At 42.1% G+C, this 25,172-nt stretch overlaps 2 protein-coding genes across 2 annotated transcripts; both read left to right on the top strand.

The window, feature by feature from the left end:
• Positions 1-109: 109 nt before the first annotated feature.
• LOC111224539 (E3 ubiquitin-protein ligase TRIM39-like) lies at positions 110-1,777 on the top strand. The gene has a single exon (XM_022749079.1). It carries the CDS (start codon positions 110-112, stop codon positions 1,775-1,777), a length of 1,668 nt encoding a protein of 555 aa, XP_022604800.1.
• A 4,937-nt stretch (positions 1,778-6,714) lies between these two features.
• On the top strand, positions 6,715-25,172 carry cpm (carboxypeptidase M). The gene is made up of 10 exons (XM_022749078.1): positions 6,715-6,801; positions 7,717-7,873; positions 10,893-10,990; positions 16,808-16,980; positions 20,115-20,214; positions 20,409-20,514; positions 21,433-21,603; positions 22,504-22,656; positions 23,203-23,351; positions 23,455-25,172. Exons 1-10 carry the CDS (start codon positions 6,715-6,717, stop codon positions 23,752-23,754), a joined length of 1,494 nt encoding a protein of 497 aa, XP_022604799.1. The 3' UTR covers positions 23,755-25,172.

Below are 25,172 nucleotides of genomic sequence, written 5' to 3'. Positions count from 1 at the left end.
CTCACCCTGTCTGTCCCCTCTCTCTCTCTCTGTGGGTGGGGCAGCTCTATCACACTGACACAATACAAGACTTATACTGTAAATTCTCCTTTAATTGCAGAGCACCAACATGTCGGCAGGGAGCCTTCTTTTGACGGAGGAGCAGCTCCTGTGCTGCATCTGTCTGGACGTGTTCACCAATCCGGTCACGTTACCGTGTGGACACAACTTCTGCAAAAGCTGCATCACACAGCACATGAATTTTAATTCCCACCGCCAGTGTCCTCTGTGTAAAGAGCGCATTGATAAGAAACATAAACTTGTGGTCAATACGTTCATATCTGAGATGGCCGTCCAGTTCCGACAGTCAGCTGGAAAGGACGCCAGCAGCAGCTCAGAGCAACACGAGGAAACCAACCCAGGGAAAGTTTCTAATGACGTTCCCATTGGACTAAAACGGAAGTCTAGGCTGCTGTTAGCAATGAGCCTGACATTTCTAACCATCTACTTAGCAACGAATTTAAAGCTTCATCAAATAGTATCCAACCTGAACTTTCATCAGCTGTTTGATGCCATTGAGATGACGGCAGACAGCATGTGTACTGAACATGACAAACCTTTGGAGCTCTACTGCAAGAATGAACAAATGTCCGTTTGTCGCGCCTGCGCTGACTCCAGTCACAGATTTCACCATGTAGTTTCTCTGAAAGAAGAATTTGAAGTAAAGAAGGCAGAGCTGCGGAAAACAGAGGCTAAACTTCAGCAGATGATCCAGGAGAGACGACTAAAGGTTCAGGAGGTCGAACACTCAGTAAAGCTCAGCAGGGAAACCGCAGACAGAGAGACAGCAGACGGTCTTCAGGTCTTCGCCGCTCTGACTCAGTCTGTGGAACAAGCCAAGGCCGAGTTCATCAGGACGATTGAAGAGAAGAAGAGAGCGAAGGAGGAACAGGCCAAAGATGTCATCCGAGAGCTGGAGCAGGAGATCTCTGAGCTGACGAGGAGGCGTGCTGAGGTAGATCGGCTCTCGTGCTATGAAGACCACCTCCATTTCCTCCGGAAATCCTCGACCCTGAATGCTGCTCCGCCCACCAACGACCGGACAGAGATCAGCACTTGTCCTGCATCATATGCAGGAATCATCAGGACGGCTGTGTTGAGCGCTGTGAACCAGCTGACAGAGACAGTCACACAGGAGATGAAGAAGCTGCAGGAAGACGAGCTGAGACAAGTCCAGCGGAACACGGCGGACGTGGCATTGGATCCTGATACGGCACATCCTGCTCTCGTCCTGTCCGATGACGGGAAACAAGTACGTCACGGTGACGTGTGGAAGAAACTCCCAGAGAACTCAAAGCGATTTGAGACTGCGATCAGTGTTTTGGGAAAGCGGGGTTTCTCCTGTAGAAGGTTTCACTATGATGTTCAGGTTAAAGGGAACATTGGCTGGACTTTGGGCGTGGCCAAACAGTCAGTCAATAGGAAGGGAGAAATTACACTGAATCCCGAGAACGGCTACTGGACTCTGTGTCGGAGGAATAGAAACGGGTACTTCGCACTTGACGACCAGCCCGTCCCTCTCTCTGTGAATGATCACCCAGAGAAGGTGAGAGTGTTTGTGGATTACAAGGAGGGTCTGGTCTCCTTTTATGACGTGGACACAGCAGCTCTTCTCTACTCCTTTACTGGCTGCTCCTTCACTGAAAAACTCCTCCCATTCTTCAGTCCTGGCAGGAGTGACGGCGGCAGGAACTCCGCCCCCCTGATTATCTCTCCTGTCGATCAGTCAGTGTTGTAGAACTCGGGTCTGGCCTTGGACTTGGGTCCTGATTTTTAGGACTCGTGACTCAACTTGGACTTGAGCGCTGATGACTTGGACATGGACTCGAGTATTGACGTTGCACATGCCTGCGAGTGCATTTGTTGTTGTGTCATACGTGGTGAAATGTTGATTGTTGTGTTATTTGTGTTCAGTGTAAACCTTGAATCCATCTTGGAACTTGACGCAACCTTGATGACTCTTCTTTGGTGACTTGGTTTCTCAGACTCGAACACGGGGGACTCGAGACTCGGCTACACTGCTGCAGTCAGTACAGATCTCACTGCTCTTTGTTTTATTACTCTTTTGTTCCTGCCGTGTTTTATACTTATATTATTATATTTATATACAGGGTGGGTGTAACAGTGTCATTAGGTTTTGGTTGGTAGTAAACAAGAGCGTAGGTGTGGTTTCAGATGCTTGTAGTTTGACTTTCCTCTGACAGAGTTAGTAAGAAGCTGTAAAGGTGGACTGGTGACAGTGTTTCAAATGAATTCCCTTTTGGGGAGAAATAAAGTTTTCTGAACTGACCTAACAGTAAACTATGAGCTCTTTAAGATTCGAAGGTCACCATCACAGTACTGCGCAGGTGGAACAACAAGTCGACAAGTAATAAGGTAGATACAAGTTATTTGTCTCTAACAATTCAATAGAGGGTGGAGTTTAACTGCACCTTGAAGCTAAATAAGCAAAAAGATAATTTTTTGATTGTGTCTAGGCCATGCCAAGCAGAGTGGTATGCTAAACATCCCTAATGACTATTCTTAGCCGCACCAGTGCTTCAAGGCAAATATCAAAGTTTCCTATGGTGCAAGAATTAAAGTTTCCCATTCAGACCCTTGCCATGACACTTGAAGTTCAGTGGTCAAAGGTCAAAGTCACTTTGACCCCACAAAAACCTTTTAGATAGATAGGTCATTTGTAATAGAAATCTGCCTCTCAGTCACCCAACACTGTATACCAAATTTGGTATTGATAAAGTAAAAATTCGAAGAGTAAAATGAGTAGAACATTTTACTCTTTTTAATGTTATGCTTATTAGCACCAAATCCATAATGGTAGTCGCTGTTATCACAGAGGCTTTTTATAGAGAATATTAAGCTGTAGGTGTGAAGTAAATTTCTCCAAAGATTCCTGCAACCTCCCCCTTCCCCTTCTCAAAGTCCAAATGAAACACGTTATCCCCGTTTACTGGAATAAAAGTTTAAAGAGACTCTCACACTTTGTTTTCAGGTAAAAAGTCTTTGGTTTCAGAGAAAAACCGGTGAATCAGCATCACCGTGTTTTACTAAATGAGGTTTCAATTACACAGAGACAGATGAGTGCATCAGTGATGTTGTACCTGTCGCTCATCGCTCCAGCTTCATTAACTTCCTGTTTCTGCACCTCGCCTCTCATCTCCTTGACCGTGTCTGTTTAAATGAGCTGTCAATCAGCCAGCCACCCCACCCCCTCACCCCCCCATCATTACCTCAATGTACAAGATGGAGGATAAAAAACACTTCAGTGTTGTCGGTTTCCTTTAATGCAAGCATAAGCTGAAAATGCTGAAAACTCCACCTGACACTGATCATCTCATCCTTGTCAAAAACCGGTTCATCCTCTTCATCTGCAACTTTGTCAAGCTGCCATGCAGTTTTTTCAAGGGCATATTAATCTTTCAACAGAGCTGTAAATCTCCCTTAAGCAACCCTAACAAACACCCCATTCCATTCTTTTAGTCCCTCTGTCACATTTCAAGGTTCTCCAACAACAACATCATCATTGTCCCTTAGTATTACTCTGCAAGGACACTACAACCTCTTCAAGGAACCTACAATTTTATCAAGTACCAAACAACTTCTTAAAGGACCACTACAATCACCGCGAGGCATACAACAACTTCAAAGACTTCTAACAACTTCAAAGACGAGGAAGGGGTTTTAGAAGTCTCCTACAACCTCTTCAAGGTCTGCTCCAGCCTCCTCGTGGACTCCATCCTTTTAAAGAACCCCTAAAACCTCTTCAAATCCCCTGCAACTTCTTCAAATACCTCCTCAAGGACCCTGTAATCTTGTCAGAGACTTCTAAAACCACTTCTAGGTCTTGTACAGCCTACTCAAGGACCCCTACAACCATGTCAATGACCCTGAAACCCCCTTTTAGGTCCCTAAAGCGTCCTTAAGTATCCTACAGCCTCTTCAGTGACACTTACAACCTCTTTAAGGATATAACCTCCAAAACCTCCTCAAGGACTCCTGCAAACTATTCCAGGACAGGGACCACATAATCTTTTTGAGTACCCAAAACTTTTTAATCAAAGATCCCAGAACCTGCTCAAGAACCAGTACTTATTTACTCATCTATCTGCAAGTAGTTCTTCAGTGAAGTTTGACTGACTAAGCAGAAGTACGTATCTATCTCTGTTTTGAGTTTGTAGCTTTAACATAGGGATTATTTTTTGTCATTTTCATTTGGGTTGTGATGAATTTGTTGTCTTGTAGTTTAGAGCTAACGCCAGGAGATGGCGCCAAAACGCCATAAAACCAACCAGGTGTCACTGACGCTCCTGAGACTTCTTCCCTCCACAGACTCTTTATTCCTGTTTCCTGACTCAATATAACAAAAGTAAATCATCTCCTTACCATAATATTTATGGTTTAAAGCACAAAATAAAAATATAAGTAAAAATGAATGCAAAAATGAATAAAGGTATTGACATCAGTACCGTAAATGTAATGCAATAAGTCTATGTTATAAATCGTCAGGATTAAAAGCTTAAAGAGAAAGTGAAGAATTTTCATATTAATTTTAGTATCTTTCAAATCACTTTTTCAAGTTAGAGGTTTTGTTTTAGTTAATTTTTATCTGCCACGGTGTATTTTTTTATGCTGCAACTTAAGGGCACCAAAGTAGAGTTTCTCAATGTCCACACCAAATGATTTGATTCTAACTGTAGAGTTCAATAAATTATTTTTTTTTATTAAGATGAAGACTGAATTTAATCCTATGGACTAAATGGAAGCTCTTTATGTTAAACCTTTTCAGTTTGTCTCTAATCTCAAGTTTTAGGACATTAAAAAGTTAATTCATTTAAATCCATCCTCCATAAGGACTACTACCTGCTTTCTCAAGGACCCTTACCTTTTCAATGACTCCTACAACTTCTCCCAACAACCCCCTCAAGATCCCTAACTTCCTTAAGGTTTCCAACCCTTTCATGGCTACAAAATCCTAGAGGGTCGACAATGTCTTCAAAGATTACTATAACTTCCTTCAAAGATCCCTACAACCTCCTTAAAGATCCCCTACAACCTCTTCAAGGACCCCTGAACCTCAACTTCAAGTCTGCAACTTCTTCAAGAACTCCTACATCTTCACTGACCAATACTACCTCTTCAAAGCACCTACAGCATCCTCCAGGACTCCTACAACCTCTTAAATCACACATCGCCTCCTCAAGAAGTCGGACATTCTCTTCAAGGACCACAGCTTTTTTCAGGGGGCCTTTGCAACCTCTTCAAGGACTCTTTAAACCGCATCAAGGTCCCCACAGCTTTTTCAAGGACTAAAACATCCTCCAGGACACCAACAACAGCATCCTACAACATCCTCTTTAAAGCCTTCAACCTTTTTAAAGACTCCCTTCGACCGAATTATACTAATTATACAAATTCAGATCACATTCACTTTGGATCAATATTATACTTTCTAATGAGACATAAATGAACTAAAACATTTGTATTGAATAAGGGCCTTTTCTGTCTGAACTGAATGAATCATCACTCTGTTTCATTCATAAACCTGTTGAATGTGTGTGTTTGCGCTCAACACACACACACACACACACACACACACACACACACACACACACACACACACACGCACTTCTCTAAGCTCCGCCCCTCCCGCAGACAGACAGGGAGACCCGCTGATGAATAAGTAACATTCATTCAAAGAAGCGACAGACAGATACAGACTCCTCTTTAAACTGTCTGTCCGGGAGTCTCCGTCACTCTGCCGGTGTTGTTCGGATCAGCTTCGACACACGACCCGGTGGACCGACGGGCAGCGGACAGGTAAGACCTCTGACATCAATCCGTACTGATCTTTCGGCGTCTGTTAAGGGGCTGATAATCGATCAGATATCAGCGCTTTTGATTCTACAGTGTCTGTGACTCTCAGTAATTAGCTGAAGAAGAACATTATAGCACTTAATGATCTGTTATTTGCTACAGCATCAGTATTTCTAAAATATTCAATAACATTCCTGTGGTGTGTTGGTTGTGTGAGCAGAGATCAGACAGGACTTTCCTCTCAGTTTGTTTCTAAAAAAGACTTCTTTATACATTTATACATTTTTATATAAACCTATGTATAGATTTATATATATTATATTTGTGTTATTGTTTATGTTTTGTATGAACCCACCTCATTTGCTGAACTTGCTTTTAAAATTTTTACTGTAAAACCGATTGAACTTGGATTAACTGAACACATTCGTCAAGTTTAACTAAGCAAAGATCAACTTCTCCACCTCAGTTAAACTTAACTGTCTCAATAATGACCAGACAGGACTTTCTTTGTAGGCTTTAAGCTATGAAACCCATTTGTTTCTGTCTGTATTTACACACTATCTCTAGAGGTTGTTTGTATATAGTTCATTTGTTTGGCTAGTTTTCATAAAACACTCTTAAAGGACCTATATGTGAGTTTTTGCTAACGCTAAATAGCCAACGTTAGCATCAACAGCTGTTTACTTAATGGTCTAGAAGAAACATGGTGGATTGAGCGTCAAACTTTATTCCTTCACTCACCAAGAGCTGTCTTCAAAGACGTATTCATTCTGTTTTTATTAATTCTGAAGTTAGCATGCTAGCCAGCTATTCCTGGCCTGTGAGACGGGAACTCTAACCTTTTGTTTTGTAAACGCAACAATGGCCGAAGCTCTTGGCAAACTGACCATTACCTCCACCAGCTCCCGCTCAGGTCCGTCTTCAAGAATGATCACTGACGTTATCAAAGTAAGCTTTGAACACTGCAGGATTCTTTGGTTTTCTATTTGAGTTGGGAGTTTTTGATCCTGCGCAGCCACAACTTTATGGTGTGCAGGAACGTTTTCGCTGTTACGAACTGCAACTCAGCTCAACATAAACCAAGTACAATCAACTATGAAACAATCTGAAGCTTAGTTTATCTAAATGTTAATGCTCCTAAATGTCTACTGTCACGTAACGTAGCAAAACAGCTAAAAAGGCAGATGATGTAACAAGATGTTTTGACGTCAAGGTAATGTTTGCTAACTGTGAACAAAGAAATTAACTTTGTGTATTAATCTAATATAAAATGAGGAGTAAATACAACCCATGAAAATGAGCTCACCCAACATTAAACTGAATTAATTTACTAACTTTGACTCGACTGAAATATTGAATTAGATAACACAAGGAATAAAACTGACTTAAACAAACAGGCTGAACTAAACTAAAGCCCCAGTTTGTGTCACAGAAATGCAGTGAAGAGTTATTAAAAGAAACTGATCCACCTCTTAATAGACAGTGACACTAACCTGTTTGTGAACTTATCTCTGCTCCCTGAGGCTGAAAAGAAAGAAGGACTGTAATTACAGTTTTACACATCGGCTTAAATTCCTGAACAGTCGCTGCACAGATTCACAACAGACTGACTGACACCTGAACTCATCATTGTCTTCTGACAAGTTTAATTAACACGTCACCTCCTTCCTGATTACTGTACAGCTGTTCATGCTTCGATCTCACTTCATCAGTTCAGCTACGTTTTCATCAGATGTTTTTCTTCCCACAGTAACCACGACAACATTCAGCATCACACCTGTTGTTGTTGTTGTTGTTGTTGACGACTTTTTGTTTTCTCCTCGTACAGGTCACACTGCAGTGATGTCATCGCTCCTCCTCCTCCTCCTCCTCTTCCTCCTCCCCTTCCTCATCATCACCCCCGCCTTGACGCTGGAGTTTCGTTACCACGACAACAGTGAGATCGAGCAGTACCTCCTCCAGATCAACGCCTCCAACCCTGACATCACACACCTGTACAGCATCGGCCGATCCGTCAGAGGTAACAACAGTTATTTTCTGTATTGATTAATGTGACTATTATTTTTATTTGATTAATCAATTAATTATTGGATTTATAAAATGTCAGAAAATAGTGAAAAATATCTCAGTTTCTCAGAGTTGTCTTGTTTTGACCGACAAACTGTCCAGAACCAAAAAATAATCCATGTACAATAATGTAAAACAGAAAAATCTTCATGTTTGAGAGTCTGTCAACAATGAATCAGTTATTAAAACGGCCCAAAATATTAATTAGTCATTAAAACAGCCCAGAGTTAAACTCATGTGTTGTGCTCTTTGCTGTTGGTGTCTGTACTCCACCGTGTCCAAGAGAGCTGTAGAAAACACTTCAAATATACAACGCAACCAAAAGAACAAATGCACTGCTTCATTAATGTAATCAGCCAATCAGAAGAGAGGAGGCTCTGAGCCTCTCTTCTGATTGGCTGACTGTTTTCTGATCCAATAAAAATATAGCAGATTTCAGGTAAAAACTCTCAGAGAAACCAAATCCTGCAAGGTTTGGATGGTGGGTCCAGGTGGGCGGGGCTTGGTGACTGCTTTGTTGTGACATCACAAAGTTCCAGAAGTCCTGACGGCTGGTTTTAAGGCTCAGTTTCTGAATACAGGCTGTGTGCATTTCTCTGTGGACTGAGGCTTTGATACTTTCACAGTATTAATATAGAAGCTAGAGCTGATCTATAATCACACTACACATGGACACAGACCTTTACACTGGAGGAGCTTTAACTTTTTCAAACCAGGAACTTCAGTATTTGGATCAAGCAGCTTGTGAAAGAAAAGGTCTGTCAGATTTACTGGTCTACTGTTACATCAGTGTCGGACACATATTAAATCAACATTTATGTAAATCAGTAGCTCCTTTCAGCCTGTTCAAGGCGGGAATCTTACGTCTTTATTCCACCTCGCCGTTCTGTGTAAAAGGTACGAATCCGGTACGGAGGGTCATTGTTGTTCCGCAGTCACAGGGCAGCGTGACGAGGCGTCCTCTTGATCAGGATGTCGTTCTAATCAATAGTCAATAGTCAATAGTTTTTATCCTGCATGTGAAGCCTCTCCATTTGAATCTTACACAAAGAGAAAGAGGCAGATTACTTTATACACACACACGCACACACACACACGTGTACACACAAACTCAGAGGGGATGATGGTTGACTGATATCAGTCACTGTAGCAACCATGACACTGACCGAGTGTGTGTCAGTTGGCGTCTGTGTGATCATATGACTCGACTGCAAACTGAGGTTAATTTAATCTGGGATGGCTTAATCTGGGTAATCACACACACACACACACACACACACACACACACACACACACACACACACACCCAAAGCTAATCTGAGCTAATCTAGGACACCAGCTGGCCTGCGTCCAATTTCTGTGCAAGTGTGTGTGTGTGTGTGTGTGTGTGTGTGTGTGTGTGTGTGTGTGTGTGTTGCAGACTTGCTGGGTCTTGCACAGCGTCATTCCCTCTGCAGCACTGACAGTTACGTGTGTTTGTGAACATGGAAACTTTTACTTCACTGCTTCTCAGTCAAAACAAAACAAACTTAATTTGTGTGTTTGGCGACGTTGTTCACGGCGGTGGGGATCTACACGGCGTTCAGGGTTGTGAGGATGATGTTGCTTAATGATCATCATCATCGCCTTTTCAAAACTTTTTAACGACTCCGCCTTTTTCTGTGTTTCTGTGTCCCGCGGAGATCCAGTCATGAACGACACATTGCTGAGTCACTCACCGTCTCCTCTTGGTAAACATTAGCTTCAGTTCAGTCCGGGCGGACTCTTGGTTTCAATCCTCAAAGACTCGACTTCAACATCTGGACAAGGAAATATTCATGATAGAAAAGACGATCTCTAATCCAAACAAAGATGTTAGAAAAGCTTCCATTAATCAGTTCTTATAAATCAGTTCTAATTCTCTATTATTTATATCGATGTTTTACTTTCTGTTATTTTATATTTTCATATGAAAACATCACTTTTATTTATTTTTTGATGATTGTGATGAAATTTGCTGCAGATATTCGAGCATCATGATCCTCTGACTTCTCTTCCAGAAGGTCGACTTTTTTAGATCCCAAACCATTAAATACCTAATAATAATAATAATAATAATAATAATAATGATAATAATAATAATAATAAACTGGCACTTTTCATACAAGAAATGCAGCACAAAGTTCTTTACTACCAAGACATTGCTTCACATGAAGAGCCATAAAATGAACATAAAAACATGATAAAACATTAATATAGAATGAGATGGAATAATAATGAAATAAGAACATAACATGAAAAATAAATAAATAATTAAGAGTCAAAAGTGAAATACACAGAACACGTAAAATCAAGTGAGAAACTTTTTCTTTAAATGAAAAACTTTTCTATTGAAACTTTCCCTGAAGCTAACCAAACCTTTAGCGTAGCATTGTGATTCTTTATCTGAGATGTTTCTCCTCACGCCTCTGAATCAGATAAACGCTCTTATGGTTCGTATCAGACAGGAACAAATAACCTATATGGTCGTTCAGGGAGGAGGGCGTGTTGTAAACATGATAACCTGTTAGCATTAGCACGGCTGGTGGCTACAGCTTCATGTGTGTGGCGTTTGGTGGCAGGTAGACTTCACACAGTTGGTTCATCAGCCTCCTGCAGGTGAGAGACAGAATCAAAACAGCTTCCTGATGCTCTGAGGACCTGCAGAGGTAATCACTCTAAATGTGGGTTTGTCTCTACATGCAACACCTTTCACATTACACAATCATTTTACCCATGATTCATAGAAAAACTGCTGCTGGGTGCGGCTTTCAGGTCTGTTACCTCTGAGTGTTCAGCATCAGTGGAGGTGCTGATCTCAAACCAGCTCAAAGGCTCATGCAGAGTCTTGTGCTTCACTGTGAACCAAGTATTTTCCTAATCAAACAAACGAGCTGCAGCAAATGTAAATTTTCTGAATGTATAAAACTGAGTTTCCTCTCTGTCTCTGTCAGGTCAGCAGCTGTGGGTGTTGGCTGTGGGCCGCAGTCCACGCCGTCACACCGTCGGCATCCCAGAGTTCAAATATGTGGCTAACATGCATGGAAACGAGGTGAGACACACACACACACACACACACACGCACACGCACACACACACACACACACGAGTGGACCCCTCCCTGTTGACAGGAAGCTGGAATAAAAGGAGACTAAAGAGATCAACATAAGCCATTCAAAGTCAGACACACTCCATACATACTTTTGTATTCAGACGACAGACTGTGTGTGTGTGTGTGTGTGTGTGTGTGTGTGTGTGTGTGTGTGTGTCAGATGGAAACAGACAGTACGGTGAGTCAACATTAAAATGTGAGACAACAATATAAAACAAACCTATGGATTCATGAGTTGAATAGAAACAACGGCATCAGCAACCAACAGGAAAAACAAACCTCACACTCAGGTGTGCTGCACCTGTACTTTTGTTTTAGCTCAAATTCTACCATGCTAACATGCTAAACTAAGATAAAGAACGTGCTAAACATTAGCATGTTTGAAGCAGCACTGAGCCTTAATGCCGCCTCACAGAGCTGCTGACCCTCAGTCCTGTTTCAGTCACATGGTTTTATTAACCCTTTATCCGTCTTCTGAACTCACATTAGAGTGTTGCTCACATCCACGTTGGAATAACCACAAACAAGTGGCTGTGGTTAGTGACTACTGCGCCGACGCCTAGAAATATTAAAGGACCAGTGTGTGGGATTTAGAGGGATGTCTTCATTAGTGTTTAATCACCTGTAACTAAGACTTGTTGTGTTTTCGTTAGCTCAGGACGAGCCCTTCGTACCTACACAGGGAGCGCCGCCATGTTTCTACAGTAGCCCAGAGTGGACAAACCAAACACTGAATCTAGAGAGGAGCTTTGGAGTTTTTACCTAAAGAACCAACCTAAAAAAAAAACACTGATCTGACAAATGTCAAATTTCATAAAGTGATACGTCCTGAAACAAGATGTGGTTTTAATGTCTGGCTCTATCTGCGTTACACAATGTAAAACCGTTCACACATTTACGGGTTAATATGTGAGTTTGAACGGTCGGTGTTTGGTGTCGAAGCTCTGACCTCGTCGCTCCCTGTAGCTCTGCAGAAGAGGGATGATGAGAAGTTCAGCTTTGTTGATGCTGTAACCTCGTGTCTCAACACTCTTCAGATTATTCTCTCTGCCGCAGTCAGCAGATCCTGCAGGAGTCAGGTTCTCACCGTGGGAAAATCAGTGACATGATGAGCAGCCAGAAAAGTTTAATGTCTGTTTGAGGCCATTAAACACAAACATTAAAAATATAGAGTTTAATCAAATCAGATCAATGAATTTATAAACTGGCTCCTTTTCTGCAAAATAAATGTTGATTAATCTCCATAAGAAACAGTGTAAAGGAAACGCTTAAGGACCTCTGACCAGCATCTGGTTGCCCCGGTTACGGTCAATGCTTGATCACACTGCATGTGTGTGAAAGTCAATGGAAATGTCCTTAAATAGACAAGTCACGCCTGGACACACACACACACTCACACTCACACACAGTCACACATACACACACACACACACACACACACACAGTCACACACACACACAGTCACACACACACACAGTCAGCAAACAGAGTCAGTGGAGTGTGTCGGTTCAGAGGAAACTTCCAGAAAAAGGTCTTTTCACTGCAGACGCACACACACACACACACACACACACACACACACACACACACACACACACACACACACACACACACACACACATTGTAACAGCAGGAATGTAGCCTCAGTAGAAAAGTTGAAAAGGTGTCGTGTAGAGATCATTGTCTGCTGTTTGCGTTTGTGTGAGCAGTTTCCCAGAAAATAACTTTCTGTGTGACTGAGTTTATTTCCTGTGACACTGTTTTAAGACGAACACGTACATTACATCAGCTGGAACACAGAACTGCACACTTTGCAGTTTAGAGGGTGTGAAAACTTCTTAAACTTACCAGCAAAAAGTATTAGATAAAATATTGAAATATAATAAACTTAAAAGATAAATAACTCAAATAGTAAATACGTTGTGAATAAATGGCAGAGATGGCAAAATTATGGTTAAATGGTTAAAATAGCAAGTAAGGAATAAATGGTTTAAATAGTTATCTGAAATCAATTACAGCATCTAATGGATGGATTAGATTTTGTACAGATGTTCATGGTCCCCAGAGAATGAAACCTGCTGACTGTGGTGGTCGTCTGACATTTCTCTAGTGCCACCAACTGCTCAGAAGTTTCCCTTATCCTGTGAAGCATTTTATAATCTGCTGGATGGAATGGCACAATGTTTAGTTCAGATATTTGTGGTCCCCAGAGGATGAATCCTAGTTAGTTTAGCAGGAGATTAATGTCCATGTTATCAGGATCACATGTTATATGTCCATACACATCTGGTCAGAGACTGAAATATCTCAACAACTAATGGATGAATTGCCATGAAATCTTTTAGAGGCATTTGTGGTCCCCAGAGGATTAATCCTACTGACTTTGAGTGGGTGGTGGCGCTAGATAAAAACAGTCAGGGGATCACCAAAGGTTTCACTCATATAAATGTATGTGGAAGTCTTCTGGATGGAATGGCATAACTGGTTGTACAGATATTCATGGTCCCCAGAGGATTAATCCCAATGACTTTGGTATAACAGCAGATTGATGCTAATGGTGTCAGAATCACATGTGATGCTTTCACAACATACAACTGTCCACATACTTCTGGCTATGTTGGTTGTGTAGGAAATGGCGTATTCATAGTTTTGTTTTGTTTTTTAACACATATATTGTTTGTACATCCGGTGGGAAACTTGTTGTTTGGCTAAACTCGCGGCATAGAAAGCAAACGGCGTCCACGATTCAAAATCAAACCCTCAGAGAGAGAGAGAGAGAGATGTTCAGGAAGAACAGCAGCAGGAATGCAGCTTGTCTTGATGGGAAATAATCTGTTTGAATTGGAGTTGTCTGCTAATATCTCTGATCCTGGGTTTGTTTAACTGAAGTCTCTCAGCAGCTTTAATCTCTCACTAATTTAAGTGTAAACAGAGACGCCGCTCACTCCTCTCTCTCATTAACCAAACATGGACTTTAGATGAAGAAGGAAATGTCATTCAGTCGGTTCACTGCTTTTGTCAAGGCTGAGGTATCTCATCAATGATTGGCCCGTGATCCCCGGAGGATGAATCCTGAAGACCGTGATGATCCCCCGACCTTCCCTGTGGCTTTGAGTGAAGTGTGTCAACAGCTAATTACATGTATTGCCGTGAAACTTGCGTACGAGGCGTTCATGGTCCCCTCAGGAGTTTTAATCACTCTGGTGACCCTCAGACTTTTTCGTCTTGCTTCAGGTGTTTCCCATGAGCCTCAGCTGCACTATGTTTTCAGGTTGTCTGTCCGTCCGTACATCTGAACGCGATATCTCAGTAACATCTCGAGGGAATTTCTTCAAATTTGGTACCAATGTCCATTTGGACTCCAGAAGGAACTGATTAGTTTTTCATAGTCAAAGGTCAAAGATCAAGGTCACTGTGACCTCACAAAGCATTATTTCCGGCCTATTGAATGTGATATCTGAAGACCGCCTTGAGGGAATTTCTTCTTGGGTGGTTGGCGGAGGGATACAACTGTGAGGCGGTGATTGTAGTTGGGGATGTCTGTCCACATCACTGTCATCAATCATAAATCTTGAACCAGGTTATTCACATCAAATATTTCCTCATTTTTAAATGGCCCTGGTTATTCTGAAAACAAACTTTCCATATTTGAAGCCATCGGGAAAAAAGCAAACATGTTCTCTTTGGCTTGGGAAGGTTTGTCTTTGAGTTGAGTAACTAATAACCAGGAACTGTAAAAGCTGACCTGACAAATGAAGTCAGCTGGAAAAATCAAGTTCACAGATAAACTGAGTGACGTAACAGCGAGCGCCCACCGCCTTTCAGCACTTATCTGCTCACAGTATCCGTCTTGTTTTCTTGAATCGACTGTGAGGGTCACATTGTGTGTGTGTGTGTGTGTGTGTGTGTGTGTGTGGTCAGGAGGAAATGAGGGCGAGCCGGGTTTCTTGTGTTTTCCGAGGACACTCAGCTCCAGACTGCACACACACTGTCTGGTTGTTATTGTTTGTGAGGACATGTTAACTCAGGTCCTTTGATCATGTGAGGCCCAACCTTCGCTCACTGCGACACTGAGCATCAGCCGACGTCTGCTAATGCACAGCAACGTAAACAACGGCGCACTCCTTTCATCTCGTTGTCTAAACTTGCTTGAGCTTGGAGGAAAAACCACCGTATCCTCCCACAGCTGATCAGTTGGTTGCCGGGGGATACCAAGCCATCTGATACCAAACCAGATACAAAACCAGATATCAAAATGTTTTCGTTGTAACGGAATCCACCAACAGTCAACGCATTGTAACAAGTGAACAGCTGGTTTGGTTGGTTTGTTTGTTTAGATCCTCACGATACAATACACACCTCACAACACACAACAGGTAATTAAGCAGCATCATCAGGTCGTCATTCATTAACAGACAACAACTCTTATACAGAAGTTCTCCGAGCGCCATATTCTTTAAATAAGCAACAACTGATCATGATTTGTTTGTTTATTTTATTTCTTTGGCAGCGCCAACACAAATAGTTCTGCTACTGGACTGTTGCCAAGCAACACGTGAACATGTTCCTGACCTGCACACTCGCCTATTACACGTTACCACATCATTTAGATCATTTAGATCAAATGTTATTTATGGAAATATGAATCTTTGTTACAAAGTTTGTTACAATCTAAGAAAGATAACGACCGCTAATCACTAATTAGCGGTTAACACCTGTGAAGCGGAGTGATATATGTGGTTAAAAGTCCCAGTGCTGATCTATTCCATATCATGGAATGACTCTCGTCCAATCAGATTACCTTGTCAGATCTAACTGTTGTGCAACCGTTGATGTGTTTTAATAGTTTCTGGAAACAGTGGAGTGTTAATCCGGCTAACGATAGTTGTTAGTGAGACACATTAATTGTTAGTGGCGTTTTCATTGTATTTATATACAATAATAAAAATGAAGAGCCTCATCCTGTGAGCACAAACTGTTTCTGTGTGATGGCAGCAGAGGAAGAAAAGAGGGAGAGACAGTTCAGACGAGTGATCGAGGAGAAGAAAATGATGGCCGGAGGCAGAGCTTGTCCCAACGTGTGTGTGAGAGTGTGTGTGGTGTCTTTGTACACACACACACACACACACACACACACACACACACACCTTTTCCCACCCTTCTCTTTTTCTCCCTCCTGAGGCGCTCATTCATTCACAAAGTTTTTTTTTTTTTTCTAATTCTGTCCGTCCCGTCCAATCAGCCGCCGGTGTCAGAGAAAAAAAACAGCCCCGGCCTCTGACTCGTCTCCGGGTTGCGTTTCAGTTCCTCGCTGACTCACGACGTCGCCTCCTCCCCCGCTCTTTCCATCCGGACAGAACATGCAGGCTCATCCAGCGGAAATGTCACGTCACGTCAAAAAAAAAAAAAATTGATGTTGAGTTGAAATGAATGAATGAAAGTGTGAAACGGAGCCGCAGTGACAAGAGGAAGTTTAGTGATAGTTTGTGTGAAACACCAGACTTCATTCACTTTTTAATCAAAATAAGCCAAGAATCAATATTTCATATTCCTCCTTTTAAATTTATACTTTTCTCACTTTTAATTTACAATGAATTGGTGCGTGTGTGTCTGCACTTATTATTCATGTTATGGGACATGAATCTGTTTACACACAAAAAAGTGTTAAATTTTAGGGTGAAGACTTAGTTTGAGGTTTTAGGTTAAAGTTAGGAAAAGTCTCCAAAGTGACGGAAACACGGCTGTGTGTCTGTGCAGGTTCTCGGCCGAGTGCTCCTGCTCCAGCTAATTGACAACCTGGTACACGGTTACCGTAACAACGAAACCTGGTCGTTGCAGTTACTGAACAGCACCCGCATCCACATCCTGCCGACGATGAACCCTGATGGCTTCGATGACGCCGGCACACACTGCCAGTACAGCCAGGGCAGGTACAGACACACACACACACACACACACACACACACACACACACACACACACACACACACACACACATATACATTTTGGTACATTTACTGTTTTTGTTCAGTGGGTTGAGTTCATTTTCTTCATTCATCCCCGTAAATTCGTCAGAGTCCAAAGTCCCTTTAGTTTTCTTCCTTACTTTGGTTGCTAAGGTCTTTTGTGCAACAGTTATCTGACTTTAAGTGATTCCTTAAGTATAAGACTAAGAAAAGGAGAAAACCTTGAACGCTTAAGGAAACATTTTAAGGAAACCTTCACTCAGACTTCAGGTGTTTTATGCGACCAGCCCCAGAACATGGTGGCGCATTCAGCAGCTAGAGCAAAAGTTTAAAGTTTAAAGTTAAATCACAGATCAGACGAAGAAGATTTAGGCTCATTTCGGAGCCCGATTTGTACGAACACCAAGACCAGGAGACACAGGTAAGTTTCAAATCATATTTATCGTAGTGCGATGATATTTTTCTTTAAAAAACAAACAAAAAATATAGAAACCAAAATTAAGCAATGTTTAGTTCGATTTATCTCCAAGCATTCAGAGTTCATTTCTTTTGAATGGGGGAAAAAAATAGTGCACACTGTATCTTAAATCGACAGTTTCTCTATGGGAATTCTGCATTGCAACGATGAAGCTAACAGAACTAGCACCTACAAGTGATGCTAATCGCTATGCTAGCAGCTATTTAATGACATCTAAACAACATGGTGCAGATGTAACTCACCGCTGAGTGGAGAGAAGAGGAAGAGGAAGTGACCTCGCCTCACCAGGATATTTATAATTCAGGAGCCGCCCGGGATCGGCTCGAATTGCATAAGTATTATTAGTGGTGCACATGGTGCACATTAAGAGCGGTTCTCCAGTTGTTTGCTGTGGTTTGTAGACGGTCATTCAAACTGTGGATTTTGAACGAGTGTTGACATGTTAATGTTACCTGCAGGTGTGACGCGTCTCCATGTGAAAATGGTTTGAGGGCGTAGAATCATTTCAGGAGGGTTTTTTTTTATCAAATTACTCAAGAATTTGATCGGATCATTCATCAGTCCAACCTTTTATACATTTATGAACTATTCTGACTCTTCTGACTCTCAGTGACAACATGTTCTCCTTTTTAGGTCTTTATTTCCTCCTTTAACAAAATGCCACGGTCTCGCATCATTAATTCAGGGGGTGAAACATGAAGGAGAAATTAGATCTCAACCATCATGTTTTTTTGGAAACGTTAAGAATGTTATTGACGACTCGTGTCCAAACACACGCCTGAGCCGTGACTCTGAAACATTATTGTGATTACGGCTCAGAGACAGATTCTGACGGATGACAGAGCAGCACAGAGACATGTGGGAAATGTGTTTATATATTATCTCACTGGGCCTTTAAGAGGATGAAGAAACAAACAGATCTGCCTCAGTTGTGCTACAATACATGTCAACGTCTGTGTGTGTGTGTGTGTGTGTGTGTGTGTGTGTGTGTGTGTGTGTGTGTGTGTGTGTGAGTATGTGTGTGTGTGTGTGTGTGCGCGCCATACCAAATGTCAAAACAGGACTTAAAGGCTTTAGGCCGACATGTTTGTCGAGTATAGACTAAACTATGCGACGCTTCAACGCCCAAAACACTGCGATAAGCAGGAAGCCAGACGCACACTGTCGAACTGTATCACACAGACACAGATCTACCGTCACAGTCCAAACATCTAAGTGTCTAATTGTAAGTGTTTTGACTGTTACTAATGTACCGTGCAATGTGGGGACGTACGTCTGATTACACAGTGTCATTATGGGGACACGTGTGTGTCTTGTGGTTCAGGTATTACTCATGATGTGGGGACCAAAGTCTGTCCCCATAATGTAATAATATATCATTAATCATTCGTCATGGTTAAGGTTGGAGAAAGTCTCCAGGAAATGAATGTTAGTCACTGAAGACATGGAGACATGACTGTGTGTGTGTGTGTGTGTGTGTGTGTGTGTGTGTGTGTGTGTTTTCTGTTATTTGGACTGGACCAGCGCCCTGCTGTAAATATGGCGGCAGCAGCAGAGATGAAGTGGCGATTCTAGCCAATCAAAAATGTGCAAAATCGAAACTTATATTTTTATTCCAAATGTTCAAAAAGTATAACAATAGAATAAAGTAGAAAAATAACAACTCAACCATAAATAAGAAGGTATGTACATAAGTACTTGCATTTGTAGAGATATTTACAAAGACCTTAACATAATGTGCAAAGAGAGAAATAAGTGATATGTTCACATTAAAACCAAGTATTGAAAATATATTGCATTATATAGCATTTTTAAAAATTGCGCAATGTTACTTACTTATAATACTATAGTATATATGTATTATACTTACTGTAATATACTTTAGCACATACTTTGTTTAAGAGGGAGGGAGCGGCTTTGAGACACTGCTGTGGAGTTAAGTTTGTCAGCCCTCGGGGGCCCCCTCCCCCAGCAGCCTGGGGCCCCGAGCAGTTGCCTGCTGCGCCTCTGCAGAGATGCATCTCTCCAGCCCAGATGTGTCGGCAGAGTCTTCTGTGGCTCTTCATCTCCGGAGCTGCTGTATAAATAAAGATACATTCACTTCCTGGACACAGCCAGAGGATCGTGGGAAACAGTTTTCAACCCGAATGCCTTGCTCAAGGGAGCCTCAGCAGCAGCTGCTGTGTCTCTAAATACACAAGTACGAGTTATTTTGTCAGCAACTCACATAGTTCTGGAAATCCTGAAATGCAAGTGAGTTGTTTTCTTCTAAGTGGTTTTCTAAATTATTTTAATCTGAAAACAGAGAGGCAAGAGAAAAGAAATGGTGGGGGATAATTTATTTATTTATTTATTCATTCATTTATTTAAGCACTTGCCTCTCAGGGTTTCTGCACTTAGTCTATAAGATGTCCAAATGTTTCCAGAAGCCAAAAATCCAAAGATTTTTAATCTACAATGATTTAAAAGCAGCAAAGTCTCACAGTTGTTTCTCATTTGTGTTTGAGGAATAATGACAGGAAGCGAGTCCGCTCACGTCTAACGCTAAACACTTCCTGTTGTGTTGTCGAATGGGCTCCCGGAGTTTAACTGAATATTTCTGCCTCTTCTTTCATTTCAGGTTCAACTATAACGGCATCGACCTGAACAGGAACTTTCCCGATGCGTTCGCTGGTCTGCGAAGGCAACAGCAGGTTGACAAGGAGAAGAGGGAGGCAGAGGTACGTCCTTCTAAGTAAAAGCGCTGAAGTGTCATCAGCGAAATGTACTGAGAGTGTCAAAGTAAAAGTCTTTTTCATTTTACCACCAAAGAAAACTGAATAATGTTGAAACATCAAACAGCTGATTCTTCTTACTGTCAACGAAAACAAACAATGAACTCCTCCTGACGTCCCGGGTGTGACGCGTGTTACAGGTCAGGGCTGTGATTGGCTGGTTGAGGACTGAGAGTTTCGTCCTCTCAGCGAATCTTCATGGAGGAGCGCTGGTGGCCAGTTATCCGTACGACAACAGCAATTCAGGTAAACACAAACACACACACACACACACACACAAAAGAAAACTCCTTTCTGTTGCTGCTCGTTAATACAGCGAAGGCGTTAATAATCAGAAACAGAAACAGAATCAGTTTGTTGCCAAGTAGATTTTCACTTGCTTTGGTGTTTTGGTTCGTAACAATAAACACAGAAGAAGCAAAAATACAAAGAAAGACAAAGCAAAGCAAGTTCTGCAGGTCAGATAGCTTCTGTATACATAGAACAAATTTACAATAAAATTACGAAAAAATATAAATATAATACAAATGTGTTCAGTGTGCAATATGAATGGGGGAATGTGAAATAGTTACAGTATGAAAAACAAGAATATGCGAGAAATGTGCAAGTAGTCTAAGAAAAGAGTCAATTTTTGTTTAAATTTCTTACTTTACCTGCATTTTTATCATATTTCATAATATAAGTTATTTCACAGTAAAGTTTCAGTGAGGCAGGTGTTGGTGTGACAGCGCCCTCTGCTGGCAGGAGACACTGAAGCGGTTTCTCCAGAAAACACTGTGATAACGCTGTCAGTCATTAACAGGGAGGTTTATTTTTTTATATTTAATTTAACCCTTTATTTAATCTGGAAGTCTCTTACAAAACTTAAAGAATAGAACATATAAAAATGAATAAATTAAGGTACAAACATAAAGAAAGACAATAAACTCAAGGGGAAAACTCGACTTAAGCTGATTCCATTTAATTCAATTTTGGCTTTTTTTATTTTGAAATATAAATTTTATTCTTTAATTTATTCTTCAATCACCTCATGTATAAAATGTGCTGAACAAATAAAGTTACATTTGAATGTTTACATTTAAACATCTGCTGTGTGTAAGATTAGAAAATTAAAAACACAAAGTACAAAATACACAAAAATATAAATAATTTCTGTTTTCCCAGGCAGCGAGCTGGTGGGCGGAGCCAGCGTCACCCCCGACAACGACGTGTTCATTCACCTGGCCAAGGTGTACTCCCACAACCACGCCTCCATGCACCGGGGCGAGCGCTGCGACGACAGCACGTCGTTCCTCGACGGCATCACCAACGGATACCAGTGGTATCCTCTGACAGGTGAGCACGCTGCCCCTGCTTCTTACCTCACCTGAACACAGCCAATCACCTTCACCTCACCTGAACACAGCCTAGTGCTGATAGACATGAAGCTCTGAGAGCCGAACATAGAGGGATTACTAGGACAGGTTGTAAAGCTATCGACAAACGCTCCCACCTCCTGCATGAACAGCGAACGCACCTCACACTCCTCCACCACCCCGACCTTCTAACCTTTACTTCCTGTAGAGCTTCACGCTGCTGTGTTTGCATCGAGGTCGATCAATCATTGCTGGGAGCCTCCTCTGGTTTCCTGCTGCAGAAACCCGATCAACATGATCACCTGACACCCCGTCACCTGAGGCTCTGCATGAAGGACTCATACGCTTCATTCTGTCTGTGTGAATTCATGTCAGATTAACTCTGAGCTTTTATTGTGAAAACAGAGACAGTAGTTTAACCTTACAGAGTAAAAGCCTATAATCTATAATTAATCAGAGTTAGGTTACTTATTTTCATGTAGTAATTCTCTCTCTTTTTATATATATAGATCTATATACTGTATATATATAATTACACTATACACTCTACACACAACACAGGTGTGTGGATTTACTACCTGGTGGTTTGGTCGTCCATATTTATTAAAGGCTTTTCATTTGAGCATCTAGAATTATACTTTTTTTAATTGACGGATAATAATCAATAGAAGTTAATAGTAGTTAATTCATTAATAATGAAAGGTGAACGCTCTTCTAGATACCTGTTATCTTTTTCTGATGTATTTCATTTTCAGACAAATCTATTGTTCCAGATGGTGTGTTTAATGTGTGTGTGTGTGTGTGTGTGTGTGTGTGTGTGTGGTGTGGGTGTGTGTGTGTGTGTGTGTGTGTGTGTGTGTGTGTGTGTGTGTGTGTGTAGGTGGGATGCAGGACTATAACTATGTGTGGGCTCAGTGTTTGGAGTTGACTCTGGAGGTTTCCTGCTGCAAGTTTCCTCCAGTCAGAGAACTTCCTGCTCTGTGGACCCAGAACAGGAGGGCGCTGCTGGCCTTCATCCGCCAGGTCCACCTGGGTCAGTAGCTGTCTGTCTGTCCACATGTCCGTCCACCTGTCTGTCCACCTGTCTTGCAGGTTGTTATGACCCATAGTGAGATTTTGTTTCTAGGCAACATCTAGTGGTCGTAGTGATGATGACAGGAGCAAAGGGACGTGGTATAAAGAGAGACAGAGTCCACGTCAGGAGGAAGTTGTGGTGAACGGATGAACGTGATACAGGAGAGCGGTGTGTTCGATTCCCATGTGAAACCAGCTGTTTGTGTTGTAACAATGTCAACAAAGACCGTCGAATTTTGAGTAAGTTGCTTATTTTCTCCCAAATCACCATCTTTTCCTAAACCTAACCAAGCCATGAACATTATATAGTAACCATGGCGACAAAAGTAGGTACGCTGCTGTATCCATGATAACCGAGGTCCAGTATACACTTCCTGCTGCCATAGGGGTTTGTTGATCTGTTTATGTGTTTACCAGGATCGATACTTAATAATCAACTCATTCAATCTGTGTGTGTGTGTGTGTGTGTGTGTGTGTGTGTGTGTGTGTGTGTGTGCGCGCTCAGGGGACAAAGGGCGTGTGTTTGACAGTTCTGGCGTGCCGGTGCAGAATGCAGTGGTGGAGGTCAAAGGTCGCAGGAACATGTGTCCGTTCAGAACCGACCGACATGGAGAATACTACAGACTGCTGCTGCCGGGCAACTACAGCTTCACAGTAAACACACACACACACACACACACACACACACACACCCACAGTGGCCTCTAGTGGTAGAACTGTGTCATTACAATCACACTGTGATGTCTTTGATTGACAGGTGACGTACCCGGGTCATGAGGTTTTGACGGAGACACTGAACGTCCCGTATGGTCCTGGCCTCTACTCCGCCATGAAACACGACTTCCTGTTACAACGCACACCGTCTAACCCCACCCAAACTAACCTCACCCAAACTAACCTCACCCAAACTAACCCCACCCAAACTAGCCCCACCCCTACTTGTAACTACACGTTACACGCTGAGGGAGGCGGAGGCGGAGCCATCACCAGGCCCACGTGGACAGGCGTAGTCGTGGCGCTCTGGTTTGTGGCGGCGCTCCGATCCATGACAGACTGAAGTGGCCTGGCGCACGGCGTGACCTCTGGTCAGCAGAAGGTCGCAGGTTCAGTTCCAGCAGCAACACCTGACAGGTGTGCTGGAGAGTTTATGAGCAACGCTGAACCCTCGACCTGCAAGAAAACAAAACAGAACAAGAACACGTCGTCCTCCAGAGGTTTCTAAAGAGACGTTTTGACGCCCGGATTTTGGGTTTACCGCCAAAAAGTCTCCTTTGAGAACAAAGGGTTGGCGCGTAAAGCCCTGGTCAAAGCATCATCACATCCTCGCAAAACAGAGCGAACAGGCCTTTTTCACTGGGGGCCATTTTGAGTCGTTGCAGCAGGAAAAGCACAGGTCTAAATAACCAAGACCAGGTCCAGACCTAGTCCCTGACCATCTCTGGTCAAATCCTGATTTTATAACTGTGACGTCGTCTGACAAAATCACCAAACACATAAATGAAAGACAACAGCTTTTATTTACTTCAGCTTTACTACGGCTTTATTTACTGTTTGATATGTAGATTTGGTCGTAGTCGTTAGTACGAAGCCTCGTTACCGATGACTACTCTCTCTCCCTCCTTTAGTAATAACGACACATGGAATCAAAGTAGGTTATTTGCTTTTAGCTTTTAATGGAGGCGAGGCTCAGTGTATTTGAAGTGCTCCTCCTCTTCACTGCAGTTCCCGAGCAGCAGGGAAAACCAGAGCAGCTCGATAGACTGCGACTGACCAGTGGTGGAAATATAATCACTCAGTCAGTCAGTCAGTCAGTCAGTCAGAGACATTCATGATTACAGGGCTGGTCCTGCTGCTGCGTTCCAGCCAAAAATAATGACGGTTGAATTCCATTTAGCTGCTTCAGTTTCAGGCTCCTTTAGGGACAGGAACAGAGCGATTGTTAACGTTTCTAATAACACCTGTGCTTTTCCTCCTGTTATAGGTCAGAATATCTGGTGTAACGGACAAACTACAGCAGCTAGTTAACTTGGTCGCTAACCAGACAATAAGTTGACAGTTTATACATTCGGGGAGGGGATATAAAAGTCGATGCCTTTAGGATATACTGTAATAGCTTCCTCTGTTTTCGACTATCAGACTCTTTGTTTCCTCCACGGCGGGAATTCTCGTGTCCAAGGTTCAACAAAGTTGCACTTGACACTAAACGTTTGCACAGATTCACTTCACCCCAGAATCTGATTCACATGTTGCAGTCATTTCAGTGAAACTTGTTTATTTTGCTGCAGAACTTCGCAGTTTTAAACGCTGCTGTGACTAAAGGGCCTTATAGTGATTCTCTCTGAGCCTTATTCCTCATGGAGAAATGATTTTGAAAACCTCCTGAGAAGTGAAATTACGTATTGAACAAATGTGGGAAAATATTTATTAACTTCACATTTCTGAAAAAGTGAAAAATCTTGAAAAATCTCACAACGA

Source organism: Seriola dumerili, unplaced genomic scaffold, assembly GCF_002260705.1.
Source record: "Seriola dumerili isolate Sdu_G_001 unplaced genomic scaffold, Sdu_1.0 BDQW01000138.1, whole genome shotgun sequence".
Taxonomy (NCBI): Eukaryota; Metazoa; Chordata; class Actinopteri; order Carangiformes; family Carangidae; genus Seriola; species Seriola dumerili.
Note: the sequence above shows the minus strand (reverse complement) of the source record. Positions and strands in the feature narration are given on the sequence as shown.

Bases quoted from the DNA above. Each gene is read 5' to 3' on its own strand.
- LOC111224539 (XM_022749079.1), top strand. From the start codon at position 110: ATGTCGGCAGGGAGCCTTCTTTTGACGGAGGAGCAGCTCCTGTGCTGC.
- cpm (XM_022749078.1), top strand. From the start codon at position 6,715: ATGGCCGAAGCTCTTGGCAAACTGACCATTACCTCCACCAGCTCCCGC. The intron at 6,802-7,716 runs GTAAGCTTTGAA...CTCCTCCTCCTC, and splicing joins TGATCACTGACGTTATCAAA to CTCCTCCTCTTCCTCCTCCC. The intron at 20,515-21,432 runs GTAAACACAAAC...CTGTTTTCCCAG, and splicing joins GTACGACAACAGCAATTCAG to GCAGCGAGCTGGTGGGCGGA.